Raw genomic sequence first — 20,107 nt, 5'->3', positions numbered from 1 at the left:
AATAAATAAAGGCCCATCAAAAGGGACTTGTCCAGAGTCTCACACTTAAGTAGCAGAGCTGAGATTCAAACCAGATCCTCTATCATCAAATTCTTTCTGGGATCTCAAGCTTCCTTGTTAGAACATGGGATCTGGCATCTGTCCTTGAAATTGGGGGCCATAAACATGGAGGGGAGGGAGGTATCAGGAATGGATAGAATTGCTGAAGGTTAGACTTCCAGTGGGAGAATAGAAGCCTATTCTTGGAATGGGTCCAGTCAGAACCATGTGGTAAGTTTTGTTCTCATCGTCACATTCTACAAAGTGAGAGACAGAGACAGAGACACAGAGAGAGACAGAGACAGAGAAAAACAGAGAGACAGACATAAACCAGATGGCTTATCACTTGAAATAAGGATAGGTTATCATGCTCTGAGAACAGGTCCAGAACCACTGAAACTGTCAAAGGTAATGGGCAGTGCCAGGTCAATGTCCAGGATGATGAAGGGCCTCAAGTCTTTGTCATATGAGACCCATTTGACAGAACTGGGGATGTTAAGTGGGACAGGGAGAAAGGACAAAGTGATGGCTGTCTTCAAAGACTTGAGAGGCAGTCATGTAGAAGAAGGATCGTTAGTCTTGAATCTAGCCCCAAAGGACAGCCGTCCCAGCTACTGGCTTGTGGCAGCCTCAGCTGCTCCAGGCTGAAGATGTCTCTCCGCCCCATCCTTGTATCCTTCCTTCTTCCCTCCAGATCGGTGCTGATAAGACTGCATCTTGGTCTATAGCGGATGGAAGTTGCAAAGATATAAATACTGGCTTGTTCGAAAAACTCCCCTAATAGTCAGAGCCATGGCAAAGTCCAATAAACCACTCGAAGGAAGGGGTGTGATTAGTTCCCCTCCTTCTCCCTGGAGGTCTTTGAGCAATGACCAAATGTGGTAGAGTGGATATGGGTTGGACAAGATAATCTCAGACATGCCTTCCACCTCTGAGATTCTGTGGCTGAGTTAGTCAGCAAATACTTATTAAGCACTGACTGTATGCCCAGAAATTGGCTCCCCTAAAATCACACCAGGAGAGAAGTGAGACCAGAAGAATGGGTACAAGAGCATAGGACTTTAAGCAATTGGAGCCAGGAGACATCCTGAAAGCACCTACTCTAAGCCGTCCATTTTATAGATGAATAGTCCATGAGAACGCAAAGAAACAGCACTCCCTGCATTCAAGAGCCTTTTACTCTAATGACAGCATCAACATGTGAATAAATAGGTGAATAAATGATGAGTGTTAAATCAATCCACATGCATTTATTAAGTGTGTATTAAATATGTAGAAAATACAGAGGATACAAAGAAGTCAACAAGCATTTATTAACTGCCTACTGTGTGCCAGGCATTGTGTAAACACCAAGTGTACAAAGAAAAGAAAAAGAAAGTCCCCATTAAGACAACATAGTTCGGTGAATAGAGTGTTGGATTGTGGAGTAGGAGGACCTGAATTTGAATACTTTCCCTCTTCCTCACTGTCTCTGTAATATTGGGCAAGGCATCTAATCTCCTTTAGTCTCAGTTTCCTCCTCTGTAAAATGAGGGAATTAGCCTGGACAGTCTCCAAGCTTCCTTCCAATGTTCAATTTATAAATTATAATGAATAATTATAATATAATTCATACATAATGTCCAAAAGGAATGTTCTTAGGAAAATCGGAGCACACTCTAGAATGCCCACATAGAACATCTGGAATCCGGAGAACCGGGATGCTTCCTAGCTGTGTGACCTTGGACAAGTCATGTAACCCCTATCAACTAGATCAGAATCAACTGTCGGTGGCCAAAGTCAAACAAATCTAGAGACAGAAGGATCAGGACACATACAAAAGTTTAATTAACTTCAGAGTGATGTTTGAAAATGGAAGCCCTCCCTTCTAAGAAGGAGGGCTTAACATGCTTGGCCAAAAGCAGGTCTTCTATACCACAAGTGGACAGGATTATGACATAATGGTTTCTAGGTCTTGAGCTACTGTTTGCACTTTCCTGTGGGAACACAATTATCTCAAATCTTTGGGGCCGTGGCCACCATCGGGGCACCTCACCAGAGTTCTGTAATGGGAACAGGAGTGGAGTACCTGTCAGTGACAAGGAGCAGGGATTGTGAACATGTGATGGATGGTCCTGAGAAACAGGGAGAGCTAAATCCCTCAGCGAACACCTGGTGCTAGTCCAAGCGATACACTTTGCCAGAGGGTGATATCATCCTGAGTGCAAAGGATTATTGTTATGCCAAGCTTAGAACACAGCCTGCTTACTGAGCTTTAGCTCTTGGGAACGGGGTATCTCCAAATTAGTTTAACAACCTGATTGTCTTTTAAAAAAATAAATAAATAAATAAAATAAAGAATCTAGATGCTGTTTTCTGGGAGGAGTCAAGATCCTGGCTGGCACAAGGGCAAAAAGAAGCCCAAGGTTCAGTTTCAAGGAAGGGAAGCAATTTCTGGACCAGTTCACTGGCGAGAAGGGGACAAAGACTTATAGGGAAGGAAGTTTGACAGAACTGGGGTTTTTCTAGATCCCCACCCCCATCTTCAAGAAGCAATGATTGGAGTATCTAGTAGGAAGGCACAGCTCAGTGAGTCAGAGGAAGTCATTGAAGTACACGAATCAAAAAGTCTGAGAAACAGTAGGTAGTCAACAGATTCATTTTTTTTGCTTTTTTTACTGTAATTCAAGGGGGAAAGAAAAAGGGGAAAGGGAGGGAGGGGGAGAAAAAAGAAGGGGAGAAAGGGAGAGAGAGAAGGGAAGAGAAGAGGGAAGGGGGGGAGAGACTGAGTGAGACAAAGACAGAAAGAAAGAGAGGGAGGGAGGGAGACACAGAGAGAGAGACATAAAGGGAGAGAGAGGGGGAAAGAGGAGGGGAAGGAAGAGAGGGAGATACGAAAGGAGACAAAAGGAGAAGAAAGGGAAGAACAGAAGAGAAGAAGAGAGGAGATGAAAGGAGAGGGGAGGGGAGGTGATATAAGAGTCAGAAACAGAGGTCTAAATACAACTAGATTTTACTATAAGGCATCTTTGAGGGAGAGGGAGAGAAGAAGCATTTATTAAGTGTATTATATGCCAGGCACCATCCTAAACCTTTCTCAAATATTATTTCATTTGATATTCATAACAATCTTGGAAGATAGGGCTATTATTACCTCCATTTTATAGTTGAATTTATTGAGGTGAATGTATCACCTCACTGGTTAATTTAGAGAATTTAGAGAATTTATTTAATTTACAGAAAAGCAAAAAAATCAAAGGAAATATTTGCTCTGTTCTGATTGACTATACTAATAAGGTACATGGATTCATGGGGAAAAAGGAGAACAATCTTATAGTTAAACATCTGAAAAAAAAAAGCAAACAAACAAATGTGTGGAACAGTTAACTCTAGCAATCTGTTCCAAAAGGATATAGGGTTTCAGACAAAGGTTGTCCTATTTATTTTCCCAGCAAACAATAGCAGTCCCAGATGGCTTAAAACCATGATGAGTTACTTAGGGTCTGAGTCAGCTCAACGTCCATTCGATCACCTAAAAGATAGCAAAAACACGTACTCTCTGGATGGTATGATACAGTGGAAACATTACTAAATTTTGAGTCAGTAAGATGTTTGTTCAAATTCTAACTCAGCCATTACCTGTGGTGACCTGGGGCAGTTATGTAACCACTTTGGGCCTCAGTTTCCCCATCTGTAAAATGAAGGCATTGGATCACATGGGCTTCCAATTCTAGATATATGATCCCATGAAAATATCCCAGGCTTTCCGGTAGTGTGTACCATGTAGGAAAACTCCTTCAAAGCAGGCAGATTTAGGAGGCTCCAGATGATGACTTGTTGGCAGCAAAGGTTATACACAAATAGCACATACAATCATCAATCCCAAGGTCCATTCCCCTCTCTTATTAAAAAGCAAACCATCTAATTAGTTAGTCAATTAAAATTACTGATGAACTCTTATCTCAGATAGTTGGTGACTCTACCTGAGGCTAGCAAGGGCTGGGAGTGATACATCTGTACTCTGTTCAGGGGACTCTGCATCTAAGGCTGGAAGGGACTCCAGAGACCCAGATGAGGAAACTGAGGCCCAGAAATGGGAAGTTACCTCCCCAAATTCCCTGCCAGAGCCAGGATTTGAACCTGTATGGGCACGTTGGCTCCGGTCCAGTCCACTATATCACACTGTGTCTCTATCATGAACAAGCTGCTCAGAAGTTTCATTAAAAAAAAAAAACTCCTCCCAAGGTTACTATAACCTAATAAAGCAACTTGAAATCCACCTTAAATTTTCTTATGTCCTCCAACACCTAGACTGGAGGTTGTTGAACTGATACTGTGGTCAGAACCCTAGTGGTGATATCTCCATCAGCTACAGGGAGATCAGCTACAAGGTCCTTGACCTTGCTCTTAAGGAGCTCAAGTTCTATGCATATAAATGTCAGTGGGTTAACGAACATTTATTAAGCACCTGCTGTTTACCAGACACTGTACTATGTACTGGGGATACAAAGAAAGGCAAAAACCTTTCTGAAACAAATAGGGAGCAGACTAGTGAAGCTGGAAAAGACTCAGCAAGGAGCTAACTTCAAGTAATTGTGGAGCTGTCCAGCAAAAGTAGGAGTAGCCTAGTTTTGCCCCAGAAGGCAGAACCAGGACTAGCCGAGGGTACTGAGGAGAGTGGCAAAATATCTGGCTTCTTGTCAGGAGAAAATATCCTACTATGATCCATCCAAAATACCACAAGCTTCAAGTAAAAATTAGATGACCCTTTGAGGGAATAATGGACATTCTGGGTGAGATAGAACTAGGTGACCTCTATATTAGAAAGATCTGTAGCTCAGGATAACTTGGGTTCAAATCCCATCTCAGACTCTTGCTAGCTGCACAATCCTGGACAAGTCACTCAATTTCCCTTTGCCTCAGTTTCCTCACCTATAAAATGAAGTTGATGACATCTAATGTCTCCTCCAACTCTGAATGAATGACCATTACAGGTTTTATTTCATATCTAGGTTCTAACATTTACTACCTAGTGATGTTGAGCAAATCATTACAGTCCTAGGGCCTCGGTTTCCTCAATTGTCAAGTGAAGAGATTGGACTAGATCGCCTTTGCAGTCCTCTCTAAATTAGGGGGAGGGGAGGAGAAGATGCCTTCTTCTACCTATCATCCCTCTGGAGCCATTGCATGGGTGCTAGCCTTCCAGGAGGGCGGCCAACAGAGCAGAGAAATGGTTTTCACCCAATCTGTGAGATTATTGGAATGGGATTCTCCTTTTCCTTTAGGAAACTTTCTATGGTGGTGCAGATCGGCCACCGTCCCAGTACTTTACAACATTCAGAGTGGACTGGGGGCTCTGAGAAGGGAAATGAGCTCACACACAGCCAGCATAAGTATTGAAAACTGAACTCGAACCCACATCGCCCTCCATCCAAGCCAGATTCTCTATCCATCATTGTCACTCAGAAGGGAGATGCCAAGATGAAGAGAGAGACCATTTATTGTATAACATCCTCCTTCTGGGGAGGTCATAGACTTGGTTCTGAAAGGGATGCTAGAAGCCAGCCACTTTCTCATTTTATAGGGAAGAGATAAAGTGTCTTCCCCAATATCACCTCCACGCTACCTCTTGTTTGAATTAAATGTCCTTTGAGGCCTTTTGCAACTCTAGGATTCTGGGATGGAGACAGTGAGCCCCCTTAACCCAGAACAGCTTTCCCCTAGGTCCAATTGGGTTAGACCCCCTCCCGCTGGATCCCCTCTGTGCCAGCAAAGGACTGAATCAGGAGAGAGGGCAAGAGCTGTCACTGCTATTGGGCTCAGGGATGGAGTCTGGCTTCTTTGTTCCATTTTATCTCTTATCGTTCGCTTTGTCTACCTGATATTGCTGGACTCAGGCTAACAATAGCATTGGGGGAAGGGGAGACAGTCACAAAAACAGCCTCAGATTCATCCGTGGTCATGGAGTCTGGTCTAAATGGAGAGTGGACTCAGTTCCACAGAATGGAAGCGGGTAGGATGGTCAGGCTATGTGAAATCAGGCCAGGGAAGGGAGAGGGACAGTGGAGCAGGTGTGTGGGCACCTACCAGGGCCTCAGATAAATAGATAATATCACTGCTAGAGGTAATTCCTTCTGCCAATGGGATTTCAGCTTATACTCTTTTTAAAAAATAGCTTTTTTATTTTTCAAAATACATGCAAGGAGTTTTCAACATTCACCCTTGCAAAACCTTGTGTTCCAAAATTTTCTCCCTCTCTTTTAACCCCCTTCTCCTTACCTAGACAGCAAGTAATTCAATATAGGTTAAACCTGGGCAATTCTTCTAACCATGTTTCCACATTTATCATGCCGTGAGAGAAAAATCAGATCAGAAGGGGAGAATTAAGAAATAAATAACAAGCGAGCAAACAACAACCAAAAAGGGTGAAAATACCAGGTTGTGATTCACATTCAGCCCCATAGTCCCTTCTCTGGTTATCTTTAACCTCCCCCCTCTGTCTCTGCCTCTCTTTGTCTCTGTATGTCTCTTCTCTGTCTCTGTGTCTCTGTCTCTTTTTGTCTTTGTCTTTGACTCTAGGTCTTTCAGTTTTTGTGTCTCTCTATCTCTGTCTCTGTTTCTCTGTCTCTGTCTCTATCTCTGTCTCTGTGTCTCTTTCTGTGTGTGATTCTCTCTATCTCTGTCTCCTCTGTCTCTGCCTCTTTTCTGGGACTTTCTCTCTGAGTGTCTCTCTGTGTCTTCGCCTTTATCGCTGTCTCTCTGTGTGTCTTTTTGTGTGTGTGTTTCTGTCTCTCTATATCTGTCTGTCTTGATCTCTGTCTCCTCTGTCTCTCAGTCTCTGTCTGTCTCTGTGTGTATGTAATATGTCTCTTTCTGTGTGTCTCTTGTCTCTATCTCTGTCTCTGTCTTTGTTTTGGTTCCTCTCTGTCTATTCTGTCTTTCTGTCTCTGTCTCTCGGTGTCTCTCTCTGTATTTCTCTCTTTCTCTTTCTCTGTCTCTGTCTGTCTGTCTCTCTTTCCCCTCCCCTATCCCACTTCCTTCTCTCTGTCAGACTCACACCTCTGGATGCTTCTTTGTGAGCCGGTGTGTGTCTGTGTGACTCGAGCCCCTGCCCACTTCTTTCTCTGGGACTCCTGTTTTGTGAGTTGGTTGATAGCGTGGCATTTCTGCACCTGTGTATCATCAGTATGAGGTCTGCTCTCTCAGGCTGTGTGTGTGTGTGTGTGTGTGTGTGTGTGTGTGTGTGTATGTCTGGGCAGCCCTGAAAGTCCAGTTCTTCCCCAACTTGGAGTCCCAGGCTTTCCCAGGAGCCGCTGCGAGGGTTGTGTTCCTTGGTGTCTGTGTGTTTGCCTTGTGCGTGCGTTTTTGTTGTTCCATGGAGAAGAATGTTTGCCTGCTGCCGGAGCCCTGACTGCTGGCCTGCCAGGGGGACCATCTGCTTGGAGAGGCCCCCTCGGAGCGGTTCTTCTGGGCTGCTTTCGGGCCGGGCAGGAGGCCAGGGCAGGATCTGCTGAATGACAGCAGTTTCCCTTTCCTCCCTAACCCAGCCTGGCATGGCAGAGGCCAGTAGCCTGCCCACTCACCTAAAGCCCAAGGGGAAGTTGGGCAAGTCTGACACCCTTCCCCCTCCTCCAGCCTTCCAATCTAGCACCCTGGCGCCCCCAGTCCCTGTCTGTCTGTCAGTCTGTCTGCCTCGGGCCCATCACAGCTGAGTCCCAGAGCCAGGATTCTTAACCTTAAGGCCATCTGGTGAAATCTATGAACCCCTGTAACCTTTAAGGATCCTTCTAGATGGAAATGCCCTGGAAGGCTCCTTCAGGATCTTAAGCTCCACCCCCATGTCTTTTTGGCTCAGTAGTATAATGTTTATATTACCAGCCTCACCAGGTAGGTGAGAACACTGCTTTGGAAGCTTCAAAGCACCATAGAAACATGAGGCATCGTCCTAGAGAGGCAGGCAGTATGTTAATAATAAATGTAATGTTAATAATAAATATAACTAGCATATAAATGGGGCTTTGAGATTTCCAAAGTGCTTTACCGATATTATTCTCTTTGGGTCCTCTCAATAACTCTGGGAGGTATATGTTACTATTATCTCCATTTTCCAGATGAGCAAACTGAGGCAGGCAGAAAGTAAGTAAGTCCAGGGATGCGCAGCTCATATATGCTTTAGGTTATTTTGCAATCAGGTCTTCCTGCCTTTAAGCCCAGGTATACATTGTGCCAGGTAGTAGGTAACTGATACCAGGCCCTTTGTGGGGGAGGGAGAAAACAATAAGAGACTATGTAGTCACCCAAAGGTAAAAACACTAATGGCCTGTGTGGGAGAGAGCGTTGCTAATGTTCTGGATGAAAGGACCCAGAAAGTGGCTTCCCAGGCCGGAACTGAAACTAGAACCTGCAGGAACAATAGGGCCCTTCTCCTGGAGCCAGGGAAAAGCGTAAGTTATTATTTCACTCCATCCATCATTAGCTCCCCGCCCCAGGGGAAAATGGTCATATAATATTCCTTAGGAAAAACACAGAAGCTAGAAGATCCTTTAGACCATAGAACATAGAACATCAGTGCTGGGAGGAATCCTGGAATATAGATTATCAGAGCTGGGAGGAGTCTTAAAACTGGGAATGTTATTAGAGCTGGGAGAGGCCTTAGAACAGGGGATGCTGGGAAGGGCCTTAGAACAGGGGATGTCAGGGCTTGGAGAGACTTTAGAACAGGGAATGACAGAGCTGGGAGGGGCCTTAGAACAGGGATGTAAGAACTGAGAGGAGTCAGAACAGAGGAGGCCAGAGCTAGAGAGACTTTAGAACAGGAGATGTCAGAACTAGGAGAGACCTTAGAACAGGGAATGACAGGGCTGGGAGAGACGTTAGAACAGGGAATGACAGAGCTGAGAGAGACCTTAGAACAAGGATGTAAGAACTGAGAGGAGTCAGAACAGAGGAGGCCAGAGCTAGAGAGACTTTAGAACAGGAGATGTCAGAACTAGGAGAGACCTTAGAACAGGGAATGACAGAGCTGGGAGAGACTTTAGAACAGGGAATGACAGAGCTGGGAGAGACCTTAGAACAGGGATGTAAGAACTGAGAGGAGTTAGAACAGAGGAGGCCAGAGCTAGAGAGACTTTAGAACAGGAGATGTCAGAACTAGGAGAGACCTTAGAACAGGGAATGACAGAGCTGGGAGAGACCTTAGAACAGGGATGTAAGAACTGAGAGGAGTCAGAACAGAAGAGGCCAGAGCTAGAGAGACTTTAGAACAGGAGATGTCAGAACTAGGAGAGACCTTAGAACAGGGAATGACAGACCTGGGAGAGACTTTAGAACAGGGAATGACAGAGCTGGGAGAGACTTTAGAACAGGGAATGACAGAGCTGGGAGAGACTTTAGAACAGGGAATGACAGAGCTGAGAGAGATCTTAGAACAGGGATGTAAGAACTGAGAGGAGTCAGAACAGAGGAGGCCAGAGCTAGAGAGACTTTAGAACAGGAGATGTCAGAACTAGGAGAGACCTTAGAACAGGGAATGACAGAGCTGGGAGAGATCTTAGAACAGGGATGTAAGAACTGAGAGGAGTCAGAACAGAGGAGGCCAGAGCTAGAGAGACTTTAGAACAGGGAATGACAGAGCTGGGAGAGACTTTAGAACAGGAGATGTCAGAACTAGGAGAGACCTTAGAACAGGGAATGACAGAGCTGAGAGAGATCTTAGAACAGGGATGTAAGAACTGAGAGGAGTCAGAACAGAGGAGGCCAGAGCTAGAGAGACTTTAGAACAGGAGATGTCAGAACTAGGAGAGACCTTAGAACAGGGAATGACAGACTGGGAGGGGCCTTGGAATGTAGAATGTTCAATTCTCAGGGAAAAATATATCCATGGTTAGTGTTACTTTGGAGATCGCCTAGTCTAGTCCCACCATTTTACAGAGCACAACATGGAAAGTGAGAGTTGGGTATCCAAGGTTTGTGAGTGTCAGAAGGAAATCTCATCTCCCTCTCCCCTCCCTCCTCCTTCCAGGGTCCCAGCGCTCCCTGTGAAGAATCTGAATGGCACAGGACCTGTACACCCAGCCTTGGCAGGTAAGATATCTCCTTCTAACCCTAGGCACTTTAGGTACACACACAGACACACACACACAGACACACACACACAGACACACACACACACACAGAATCACCCCACAAGTGCACATATTCATCCATTCCTGCAAATATCTTTATGCTCACCCAGATATAGGCAGATAGCCACAACCTGGTACCCTCATCCAGACAGACACCCCCAGATACGTCCCCAAGGGCGACGGCTGAGGTTCTAGAGCTATGGTGGATGAAAAAGGAGGATCAGATTAGTCGGGAGAAGGGGAGATGAATGGGGTTCCCCAGCTAGGAGGAACAATGACCATTTCAGCCGCTCCTAATTCAGAGCCAGAGAGAGAGGGGTTGGGGAGAAGGGAGGAGCCCCACAGCCCCTCTCCCGGCTGACTCCGCTTTCATTGCCGCGTCTCTTCCCTAGGGATGACAGGAATCCTGATGTGTGCAGCAGGGCTGCCGGTCTGCCTGACCCGGGCTCCCAAACCCATCCTCCACCCACCTCCCATTAATAAGAGTGACATCAAACCTGTGCCCGGGATCCCAGGCATCTGTCGGAAAACCAAGAAGAAACATCTGAAAAAGAGTATGGCTGGACCTTCTTGTCTCCTCCCCAGAATTCATCTTTCTTGCCAATTTATTCTCCCCCTCCACTCTCCTTTCAGTCATGGATTCCTCTGCTCCCAGGAACTTGGGAAGCCTCTTGGGGTGGGATGTGGGATCCTGAGGAAGGGGTCGCTGAGGGATTCAGCTTGGGTGAGGGTCTTATCTGAAGGGTTTGGTGACCCTGGAGGTGGGGGAGGAAGGAGCAAAGGGGACTTGTGGCCTGGGCCCAGCCCCATCCCTAATTCTGCTACTCCTCCAGGTAAGAATCCTGAGGATGTGGTTCGAAGATACATGCAGAAGGTGAAGAATCCACCTGATGAGGTAAAACCAGAGGAAGAACCTGGGAGGTGGGGTGCTTGGCCATTGCCCGTTTCGGGTCCAGACCTGAGTCCTGAGATGGAGCAAGGGTTTCTTCTTCTGGATCCAAGCTTCCCCAGCTTGGAGAGGGAAGCAGAGCCCCTGAACCTCAGCACGGGGCTCTCTGGGACTAGAAGGGTATGGGAAGCCTGAGCCATTCAGAGAAGGGAGGTTTGGGTCCAGGAAGGAGGAAGGAGAACAGGACACATTGAGGAAACTCACATTCTATAGAGAGAGACATAACCTGCTGCAGAAACAGTGTTCGGTCTAGACATTCCCTGTGAGGACTCTTCTCTAATAAAACGGATCACCATAGGCTCTGCTACTCTGCTGCTCTGTGGGTACGAAACCTATTCCTGAATAATGTTTGGGGGGTGGGGATGCCAGCAGAGATCAGATGGGGTTTCACTAAGAAAGAAGGATTAAAGCTGAGTTTGGGGAGGGGGGACTTCAGGGATTCTAAGAGGCAGGGATAAGGAGGGAGGGCCTGACAGGCATGAGGGACAGCATGGGCAAAGATCCGGAGAAGGGAGATGGAATGTCATATGTGAAGAATAATAAGAAGGGGAAGGGAAATAATGTCTAATAAAGCTGGGGAGATAATTATTCAATCAACAAACATTTATTAAGGAAAGACTATGTACCAGGAATTGTGTTAAGAACAAGGAATACAGGGGCAGCTAGATGGCACTGTGGATAGAGCACTGGCTGTGAAGTCAGGAGGACCTGAGTTCAAATCCAGCCTTAGACACTTAATATTTTCTACCTGTGTGACCCTAGGCAAGTCACTTAACCCCAATTGCCTCAGAAAAAAAAAAGAACTAGGAATACAATGAAAGCTAAAATCCAGGCCCTGCCTATAAGGAGTTTCCATTCTAATAGGGTGAACAAGATTTAATTATTATATAATTAATATTATATGTATAATAATTATTAATTAATAATATAATAATAAATAAAATAAAGTTTCTTGATTAATTATTAATAAATAATTAATATTATATGTATAATAATTATATGTTGGCATATATAAATATATGTATATATGTATACCTTCTATAGAAAAAGCTTCCTATGGAAATTATTTGAGTTACTTCTTAAAGGAGGCCAGGGATACTTAGTCAATTTAGGCATGAGAAAAATTCAGTACAAAAAACAGATAGATGGGAGGTGGAGAGTCAAGGGCAAAACTAGCAAGCAATCCAGTGCAACTGGATAGAAGACTTCCTGGAAGGGAGTAAAGTATAAGAAAACTGGAAAAGTAAGTAGAGCAAAGTTATGTGTCAGAAAAAGTTATATTTGATTTTTAACATCAGGATGAAGGACTTCAAATATTAAGCAGAGGAACTGGCCTTGAAACAACAAGGCCTTTGATCCTTGAGACAACAAGGAGCCACAATTTATTGAACAAGGGAGTGACATGGTCACATCTGTGCTTTAAAAGCATCACTTTTAAGTATCTACTACATGTACAGCTCTGTGGATGCAAAGAGAGATAAAATACAAATGAGCCTGCTCTCAAGAAGCTTATAGTGTTTTTTTTTCCCCCTGAGGCTGGGGTTAAGTGACTTGCCCAGGGTCACACAGCTAGGAAGTGTTAAGTGTCTGAGAGCAGATTTGAACTCAGGTCCTCCTGAATTCAAGGCTGGTGCTCTATCCACTGTACCACCTAGCTGCCCCCAAGAAGCTTATAGTTTAAAGGGTGTTTGTGGAGTACAGAAGACACGTATAGGAGTAACCAAAGAAAAGGGAAGGGCTTAAGTACAATGGACAGCTCCTAGCAAAGATGTAGGAAAACTTGGAAGACATCCTTTACTCTGGGGGGATATTAAAGGTACTAGAGGTTCCACAAAAGAAGTAGCATCCGAGTTGGGTCAGAGAGGTTTGTTCTCAAGCTTTAGAAGGGAGGATATAGGAAAAGCACAAAAATGAGAGAAGATGAAATAAGATTAGAGTACAGAGAATAATTCAGTGGGCTGGAGCAAAGAGTATGTCCAGGAAAGTAGCATGAAGCAAAATCTAGAGCCAGATTTTGGAGATCTTGAATACCAATCAGGAATTCACATTTTTTTTGTCTAGGTAACAGGGAGCCATAGAAGGTTTTTGAGTAAAGGAATAATGATTATAGCAGTGATTTAAGGTTATTTATCTTTAGTTGGGGATGAATTGGAGTCCAGTTAAGAAGCTATTGTAATAATTCAGGCAAGCAGTGATGAGATCCTAAACTAACTGGATAAAAGACTTCCTGGAAGGAGTAAAATGTATAAGAAAACTGGGAAAGTAAATAAAGGCAAAGTTACAAGTGTCAGAAAAATTTATATTTGATTTTTGACATCAGGATGAAGGACTTCAAATATTAAACAGAGAAACTGGTCTTTGATTCTGGAAATAATAAGGAGCCACAATTGTAGCCACAGTGGTAGTTGGAAGAGAGTGGAGGGGGCAGATGTTTAAAAAATATTGAGGAGTGAAATTCGTGGGATTTATCAACTGATTAGAGCAGGAGACTACAAGGAAGTATAAATCATCAATGAGTTATGAATGAAATAAATCGTAGACCTCAGAGTTGGAAAGAAACTTGAATTTGGGGTGACTCACTTAATTCTGAATCTCAGTTTCCCTCATCTCTAAAACAAAGGGATCAGAGTAGATTATCCTTAAGGGACTCTTTTAAGCTTTCAATAAGTAATTCAGTGAAAGATTCTAGCATAGAAAGCATAGCTCTGTTCCTTTTGGAGGACCCACAGAGGTTGTATAATTTAACAGATGTTCCCCAGTGAAACATTACTGGAGAGAAGTTCACCTCCTCAATCCTTTGCTCAGAGACACATTGTGGCATAGTGTATAGAGAACAAAATCAGGAAGAGCTGGGTTCAAGTTCCATTCTCTGGATTCTCCTGGAAAGTCTCAATGTTCCAGGAAACCCTCAAAGATTATAAATTATTGAGCAGTTGCCAGTTTGCTTTGAGGAAGGGGAGAGAGGAGAAAGAGAGAAAGGAGAAGCAGAAAAAGAGACAAGGGGAGAGAGGAGAAAAAGAGAGAGGAGAGACAAAAAGAAAGACAAGGGGAGAGAGGAGAAAGAGAGAAAAGAGAGTTTCTTTGTATCCCCAGTGCTTATCATGTAGTATTAATAATAATAATAATAATATCTATAAGTTAATACTTTCATAACACTTTAAGATTTGCAAAATACTTTATAATTGTTAACTCATTTGATCTTCATAACAATCCTGGGAAATAGGTAGTTATCATCCCCATTTTATAGAGGAGGAAACTGAGGCAGATAGCAATAGACTTTTCCAAAGTCATCCAATTAGTGTCCTAAGCATGGATTTGAATTCCCTGCCTCTGGTCCAGAGGGAGAGCTAAATCAAATAGGGATAATGGCATACGATGCTATATTTCTCCACTGTGCCACCTGTTTAATAAAGAATCATTTAATAAATGTTTGCTGACTAGAGATGACTGGAGTCATAGAGATGAAATCACAAGTAGGGACCCCTCCAAAAATCTAGTTCTTAGGGTCATTTCCTCATTAAATTTCAGTTTTGAGGCCCAAATTAGAAGTCAAAAGAACTGGCCTTTGCCATTTTCTGTGTGACCTTGGTCAGATCCTTTCCCTTCTCAAGACCTCAGTTTCCAACCTCTCTAGTAAAGTGATTCTAGGATCCCTCAGTCCTTCACAGCCCTTCCATCTTGTGTCTCTGAGTAAATCTTTGCCCCATCTCTACTCCCATCTCTGGCAGGACTGCACCATCTGCATGGAGCGATTGGTCACTGCATCCGGCTATGAGGGTGTTCTCCGCCACAAGGGCGTAAGACCAGAGCTTGTGGGCAAGCTGGGCAAGTGTGGGCACATGTACCACCTCCTGTGCCTGGTGGCCATGTACAACAATGGAAACAAGGTATCCCTGGGGAAGGTGACTTCAGGGAGACAAATAGGGGAAGATGGGGCGGCAGGAGGAGAGACAAGCTCAAGAAGAGATAGACTGAATGGGGGGAGAGGGGCTGAGGAAGGATAGGCTGCTGGGAGAGAAACCGACTGGGGAAGAGACAATCTCTCTCAAGAAAGAGATTGAGGCCGGAGAGATGGGCTGAAAAGGAAGAGATTGAAGAGAGAAGCTAAATAAGGGAGAGACAAAATAAAGGAAGTGACAGACTAAGGGGAGGAGAGGCTGAAGGGAGAATAGATGGAAGCAGAGGTAGACTGAAGGACAGACCTCAGGAACCTCTGCCATAGCTGGGCCCCTGGGCTGGGGAAGGGCCACAGGTCAATGGGAGAACTGCTTCATGGGGGAGGGTGCTGATCGGAGATCTCTTTTCCGCCCAGCAGGATGGCAGCCTCCAGTGCCCCACCTGTAAGGCCATTTATGGGGAGAAAACAGGGACTCAACCCCCCGGGAAGATGGAATTCCACCTCATCCCCCATTCACTCCCTGGCTACACGGACACCCAGACTATCCGAATTGTCTACGACATCCCCACTGGGATCCAGGTGAATTGACCCCCTTCACCCCAGACTGCAACTGCCCTAGTCCGTGATGTGCCTTTGTCTACCATTGCTCTGCCCCCAGCTGCCCCAGCGCCAGCTGCCCAATTCTCTCTCTCCTCGCTAGTATTAGGGGTTCAAATCATAGGGAGTTCATTCTGGGAACCCCTCTGGATGATCTAGGCCTGGGAACTTCTGCCTAAAAATCTCACTTCCAGGGCACGATGGTCCCAGGGGACCTATCATAGATCTGCTGGGCCCCTCATGGAAGGCCATCCATGGGGAGAAAATAGGGACCTAGGACCACTTCAGAGCTCCAGATATTAAGGAATCTAGGAGATTTGCTAAAGCCAAGGAGCTGGGTCCCGCCACAAGAGCTCTGGGGATAAATCTAGGTTGGTCTCTGCTCCACCTGCTGGCTGCCAAAGATAATCCCTCTGTGTCCCCATTACAGCTCTCCCAGCTCCCAAAGTTCTTCCTACTATTCAAGGCTTGAGGCTTAAGAGAAGAACAGCCAGGACACAATTTATCCCAGACACGAGACTCCAGATGGTTGAGGGAGGGCTGGGTCTCCCTTCCCTGAATCTGGCTTTTCTCTTCCCTGCCCCCTCTGGTATTCTCCCTCCCATTGCAGGGTCCTGAGCACCCCAATCCTGGCAAGAAGTTCACGGCGAGAGGCTTTCCCCGGCATTGCTACCTGCCTGACAACGAAAAGGGCCGCAAGGTGGGTCATGAGGAAAAAAAAGGAAGGGGGCCAGAATCCCACAAGCCAACATAGCAGGCTGAGGGGAAGAGGAGGGAGAACTGTAATTTCTCCCCACCTGGGCCCTTCCTTAACTGGCGAGACCATTAGTGGACAGGTTTGGGAGTTTCTCTGTGGGGTCCACTGCCTTCTGTAGAGTGGTCTGCACTCCACAGGGCTCAGGTTTGAAGATGCTAAATTACCCCAGTTGAATTCTGATACTGGCAGCCAAAAGGAGTCTGGGAAGAGAGAATTTCTGAGTTGGGAGAAGCCTCTAAGAACACAATAGCCTCTCACTTTGTAGGGGAAGAGAAAATGGCCTCAGAGGGGACATGGCTTGCCCAGAATCACCTACCAAGATGGTAGCAGCGTCTCTCTCTTGCTAAAGGATGTTCCCTTTTGGGATAACAGACTTGCCTTTTTAAAGGCGCCTTCTAGAGACAGTGGTTTACATTAAGAGCAGAATCAGGTGGCAAGAGTATCATTTTAGAAGTTTTCTTGGGACCCCTTTTTTACATCACAGAGATGGCCGCCCACCCCTAACCCTGGCTCTGTCCATCACTCCCTTGTCCCTATTGCTCCAGTGCTCCGACTGCTCATCATGGCCTGGGATCGGAGGCTGATCTTCACCATCGGCACGTCCAACACGACGGGTGAATCAGACACCGTGGTCTGGAACGAGATCCACCACAAGACGGAGTTCGGCTCCAACCTCACTGGGCATGGCTACCCAGACCCCAACTACCTAGACAACGTCTTGGCAGAGCTCACGGCCCAAGGGGTCTTGGAGCCATCTTCAAAGGACTGAGACCTGGGACCCTCCTCCAGGCTGTCCATACTCCTTGCTCTAATGGACATCTCACTCTTCTATCCCTTCACCTTTTACCCCCCACACACACACTCCTCCTCCAACAGGCAGGCTGCCAGGACCTCTCCTACCTGGGAAGGTGGAAATCATTCTTAGCAGAGGTTATTCTGGGGACAAATATTTAGATCTTCCCTCTTTCTATATGACAGCAAGTAAGATTGACAAGCAAACACGCTTTCTTGGGAGGGAGAAAAGATACACACGCCCAAAATAACCCTGCCAAAAAAACCCCTGGAGCCCTGAATGAAATAATACTTCCCATTTTATAGCATTCAGTTTACAAAACATTTTCCTCACAACAACCCTATGAGGTGGGTAAGTCAGGTTCCATTTTACAGATGAATAAACTGAAGTTCAAGCAGGGGGGAATGGCTTAGAACTGGAAGAAGTCTTCAGAGATCTGCCGGTCTGAACTGCTCATTTGCTTAGAGCAGACAGGGCTTGTCCAAGACCACACAGCCAGGGAATAACAGATCTGTGCCTTGGCTGACATGCTAACCTAATGGGAAAGCATCTCACCCATGCTATCACACACACACACACACACACACACACACACACACACACACACACACACACACACCATAGAAAAACTCCCAGACCTGTCTAGAAGCATATTCCTTTCTTCTTCCCTCCGTCTCCCCGTCCCCCTCCCCCTCTCTCCCTCCCTTTCTTTCCTTTCTCTCTCTGTCCCTCCCTCTGTCTCCCCCTCTCTCCCTCCTTTCTTTCCTTTCTCTCTCTGTCCCTCCCTCTCTCCCCCCTTTCTTTCCTTTCTCTCTCTGGCCCTCCCTCTGTCTCCCCCTCTCTCCCTCTTTTCTTTCCTTTCTCTCTCTGTCCCTCCCTCTCTCCCCCCTTTCTTTCCTTTCTCTCTCTGGCCCTCCCTCTGTCTCCCCCTCTCTCCCTCTTTTCTTTCCTTTCTCTCTCTGTCCCTCCCTCTCTCCCCCCTTTCTTTCCTTTCTCTCTCTGGCCCTCCCTCTCTCCCCCTCTCTCCCTCCTTTCTTTCCTTTCTCTCTCTGTCCCTCCCTCTCTCCCCCCTTTCTTTCCTTTCTCTCTCTGGCCCTCCCTCTGTCTCCCCCTCTCTCCCTCTTTTCTTTCCTTTCTCTCTCTGGCCCTCCCTCTCTCCCCCCTTTCTTTCCTTTCTCTCTCTGGCCCTCCCTCTGTCTCCCCCTCTCTCCCTCTTTTCTTTCCTTTCTCTCTCTGTCCCTCCCTCTCTCCCCCCTTTCTTTCCTTTCTCTCTCTGGCCCTCCCTCTCTCCCCACTTTCTTTCCTTTCTCTCTCTGTCCCTCCCTCTGTCTCCCCCTCTCTCCCTCCTTTCTTTCCTTTCTCTCTCTGTCCCTCCCTCTGTCTCCCCCTCTCTCCCTCCTTTCTTTCCTTTCTCTCTCTGGCCCTCCCTCTCTCCCCACTTTCTTTCCTTTCTCTCTCTGTCCCTCCCTCTGTCTCCCCCTCTCTCCCTCCTTTCTTTCCTTTCTCTCTCTGTCCCTCCCTCTGTCTCCCCCTCTCTCCCTCCTTTCTTTCCTTTCTCTCTCTGGCCCTCCCTTTTTCTCCTCTATCTCTCTCTCTCTTTCTCCACCCCCGCTTTCCCTCTCTCCAAATCCCTCCCCACACTCTCTTGCTAATGGACAGGAATGGACTTCAGAGTCCAGAGTGGATTCTGGGTTCCATGTTGTGTGTGTTTGGGGGGGTGGGGGAGGGGGAAACATGCACCTATAATTGCCTCGATACATGGATAACCCTGGGTGGGGAGGGGGGAGAGGGCGGCACTAGGGTGAAAGGGGAGGAACCTTGCTTCTTTTTTCTCTTTGTCTCACCTTCCCTTTGACCCCACTTTGAATTCTCTCTGTCCTGTTGCAATCTGCCTATAGGAGGTGACCACACGGGTGGTCCCTCTCCCATACCAAACCTTTCCCGACCCAACTGGGGGATTTCTGAGCCACCCCTTTCTGCAAGCCCCATTCTGGAGGCGTTCACTAGCTGGGGGGCGGAGGATGAGGACTCAGATGAGACCTCCCTAACATGAAAACCCTTAAAAAGGAGAGTGGGTGACAAAGAGTTAACCTTTTTTTTTTTTTTTTTTTGGTGTTGGGGGGGAAACCCAAAGATATGACAGCTCCCAGCCAACCAGGCACCTGTTGCCTAGGCAACTCACCAGCTCTGTCTCTGTCGATTGGCTGCCATTGTGGATGTTGGCCAGGAGTTAAAGGGATGTCAACAATTGCTCTTTCAAAAAAACACCAGTCCCACTGTGGGTGGAGAAATAAATCGCCTTTCTCCTCCCCATGTTGTCCTCCTATTGGTAAAGACTGGGGAGTGGGTATGAGGGGAGGGGCCGTCACACTCCTTTGCTCTCTGGAGACGGGTTTATAAGGATTCAGGAAAGGGGGGTGGGTAGATATTACTGCCCCACTGGGCAAAACAGCCTAGCATGTCGGGAAGTGCCATTCTGACCTCGACCACAAGGTGGTGCAGTGATGCTAACTCCACACAAAGTTATTAGCCCCCCAGGAGGTTCAGCAAGACCCTCTGGCAAAATCCTGGAGAGCCAAAAAATCATAGCAAGAGAAACTGGCATCCTCCCCTGTCTGTTCTAGAGGATGGTGTAGATCCCCATGATCTCTTCGCCTTCCCTCCCACCACATACACACAGCTCAGGTTTTCAGCCATGAATTCACTTATTCATTCACATCCGTTATCCAACACATCTGCTGGACCTGCTCTGGAAAATGAGGAGCTGGCCTCTCTGGCTTCTGGTCCCTCACCTCTCTGGGCCCACGTTCTTCAAGAACTGAAGAACTAAGAAAATCAAGAAGCCTCCGCCCCATGGCGTTAGCCCAGGGTACTCCTCTTTCTGGCTGAGCTGGGGCCCAGGGGCTCCTGAAGTGGAACACGTGGTGCTTAAGGTTGATTGGAAGGATGCTGGGAGAGAGAAAGGAAAGTC

At 46.3% G+C, this 20,107-nt stretch overlaps 1 protein-coding gene across 1 annotated transcript in view; it reads left to right on the top strand.

Moving 5' to 3' along the window:
* DTX1 (deltex E3 ubiquitin ligase 1) overlaps positions 1–17,538 on the top strand; it is a 63,828-nt gene extending 46,290 nt beyond the window's left edge. The window contains exons 4-10 of the mRNA XM_074297204.1: positions 10,040–10,101; positions 10,535–10,696; positions 10,976–11,037; positions 14,820–14,978; positions 15,407–15,568; positions 16,197–16,290; positions 16,889–17,538. Coding sequence (XP_074153305.1) covers positions 10,040–10,101; positions 10,535–10,696; positions 10,976–11,037; positions 14,820–14,978; positions 15,407–15,568; positions 16,197–16,290; positions 16,889–17,112 — 925 coding nt within the window. The 3' untranslated portion in view covers positions 17,113–17,538. The remainder of the gene's footprint in view (positions 1–10,039; positions 10,102–10,534; positions 10,697–10,975; positions 11,038–14,819; positions 14,979–15,406; positions 15,569–16,196; positions 16,291–16,888) is intronic.
* Positions 17,539–20,107: the final 2,569 nt, after the last annotated feature.

Source organism: Sminthopsis crassicaudata, chromosome 1 (assembly GCF_048593235.1).
Source record: "Sminthopsis crassicaudata isolate SCR6 chromosome 1, ASM4859323v1, whole genome shotgun sequence".
Lineage (NCBI taxonomy): Eukaryota > Metazoa > Chordata > Mammalia > Dasyuromorphia > Dasyuridae > Sminthopsis > Sminthopsis crassicaudata.
This window is presented reverse-complemented; position numbering and strand designations above follow the sequence as displayed.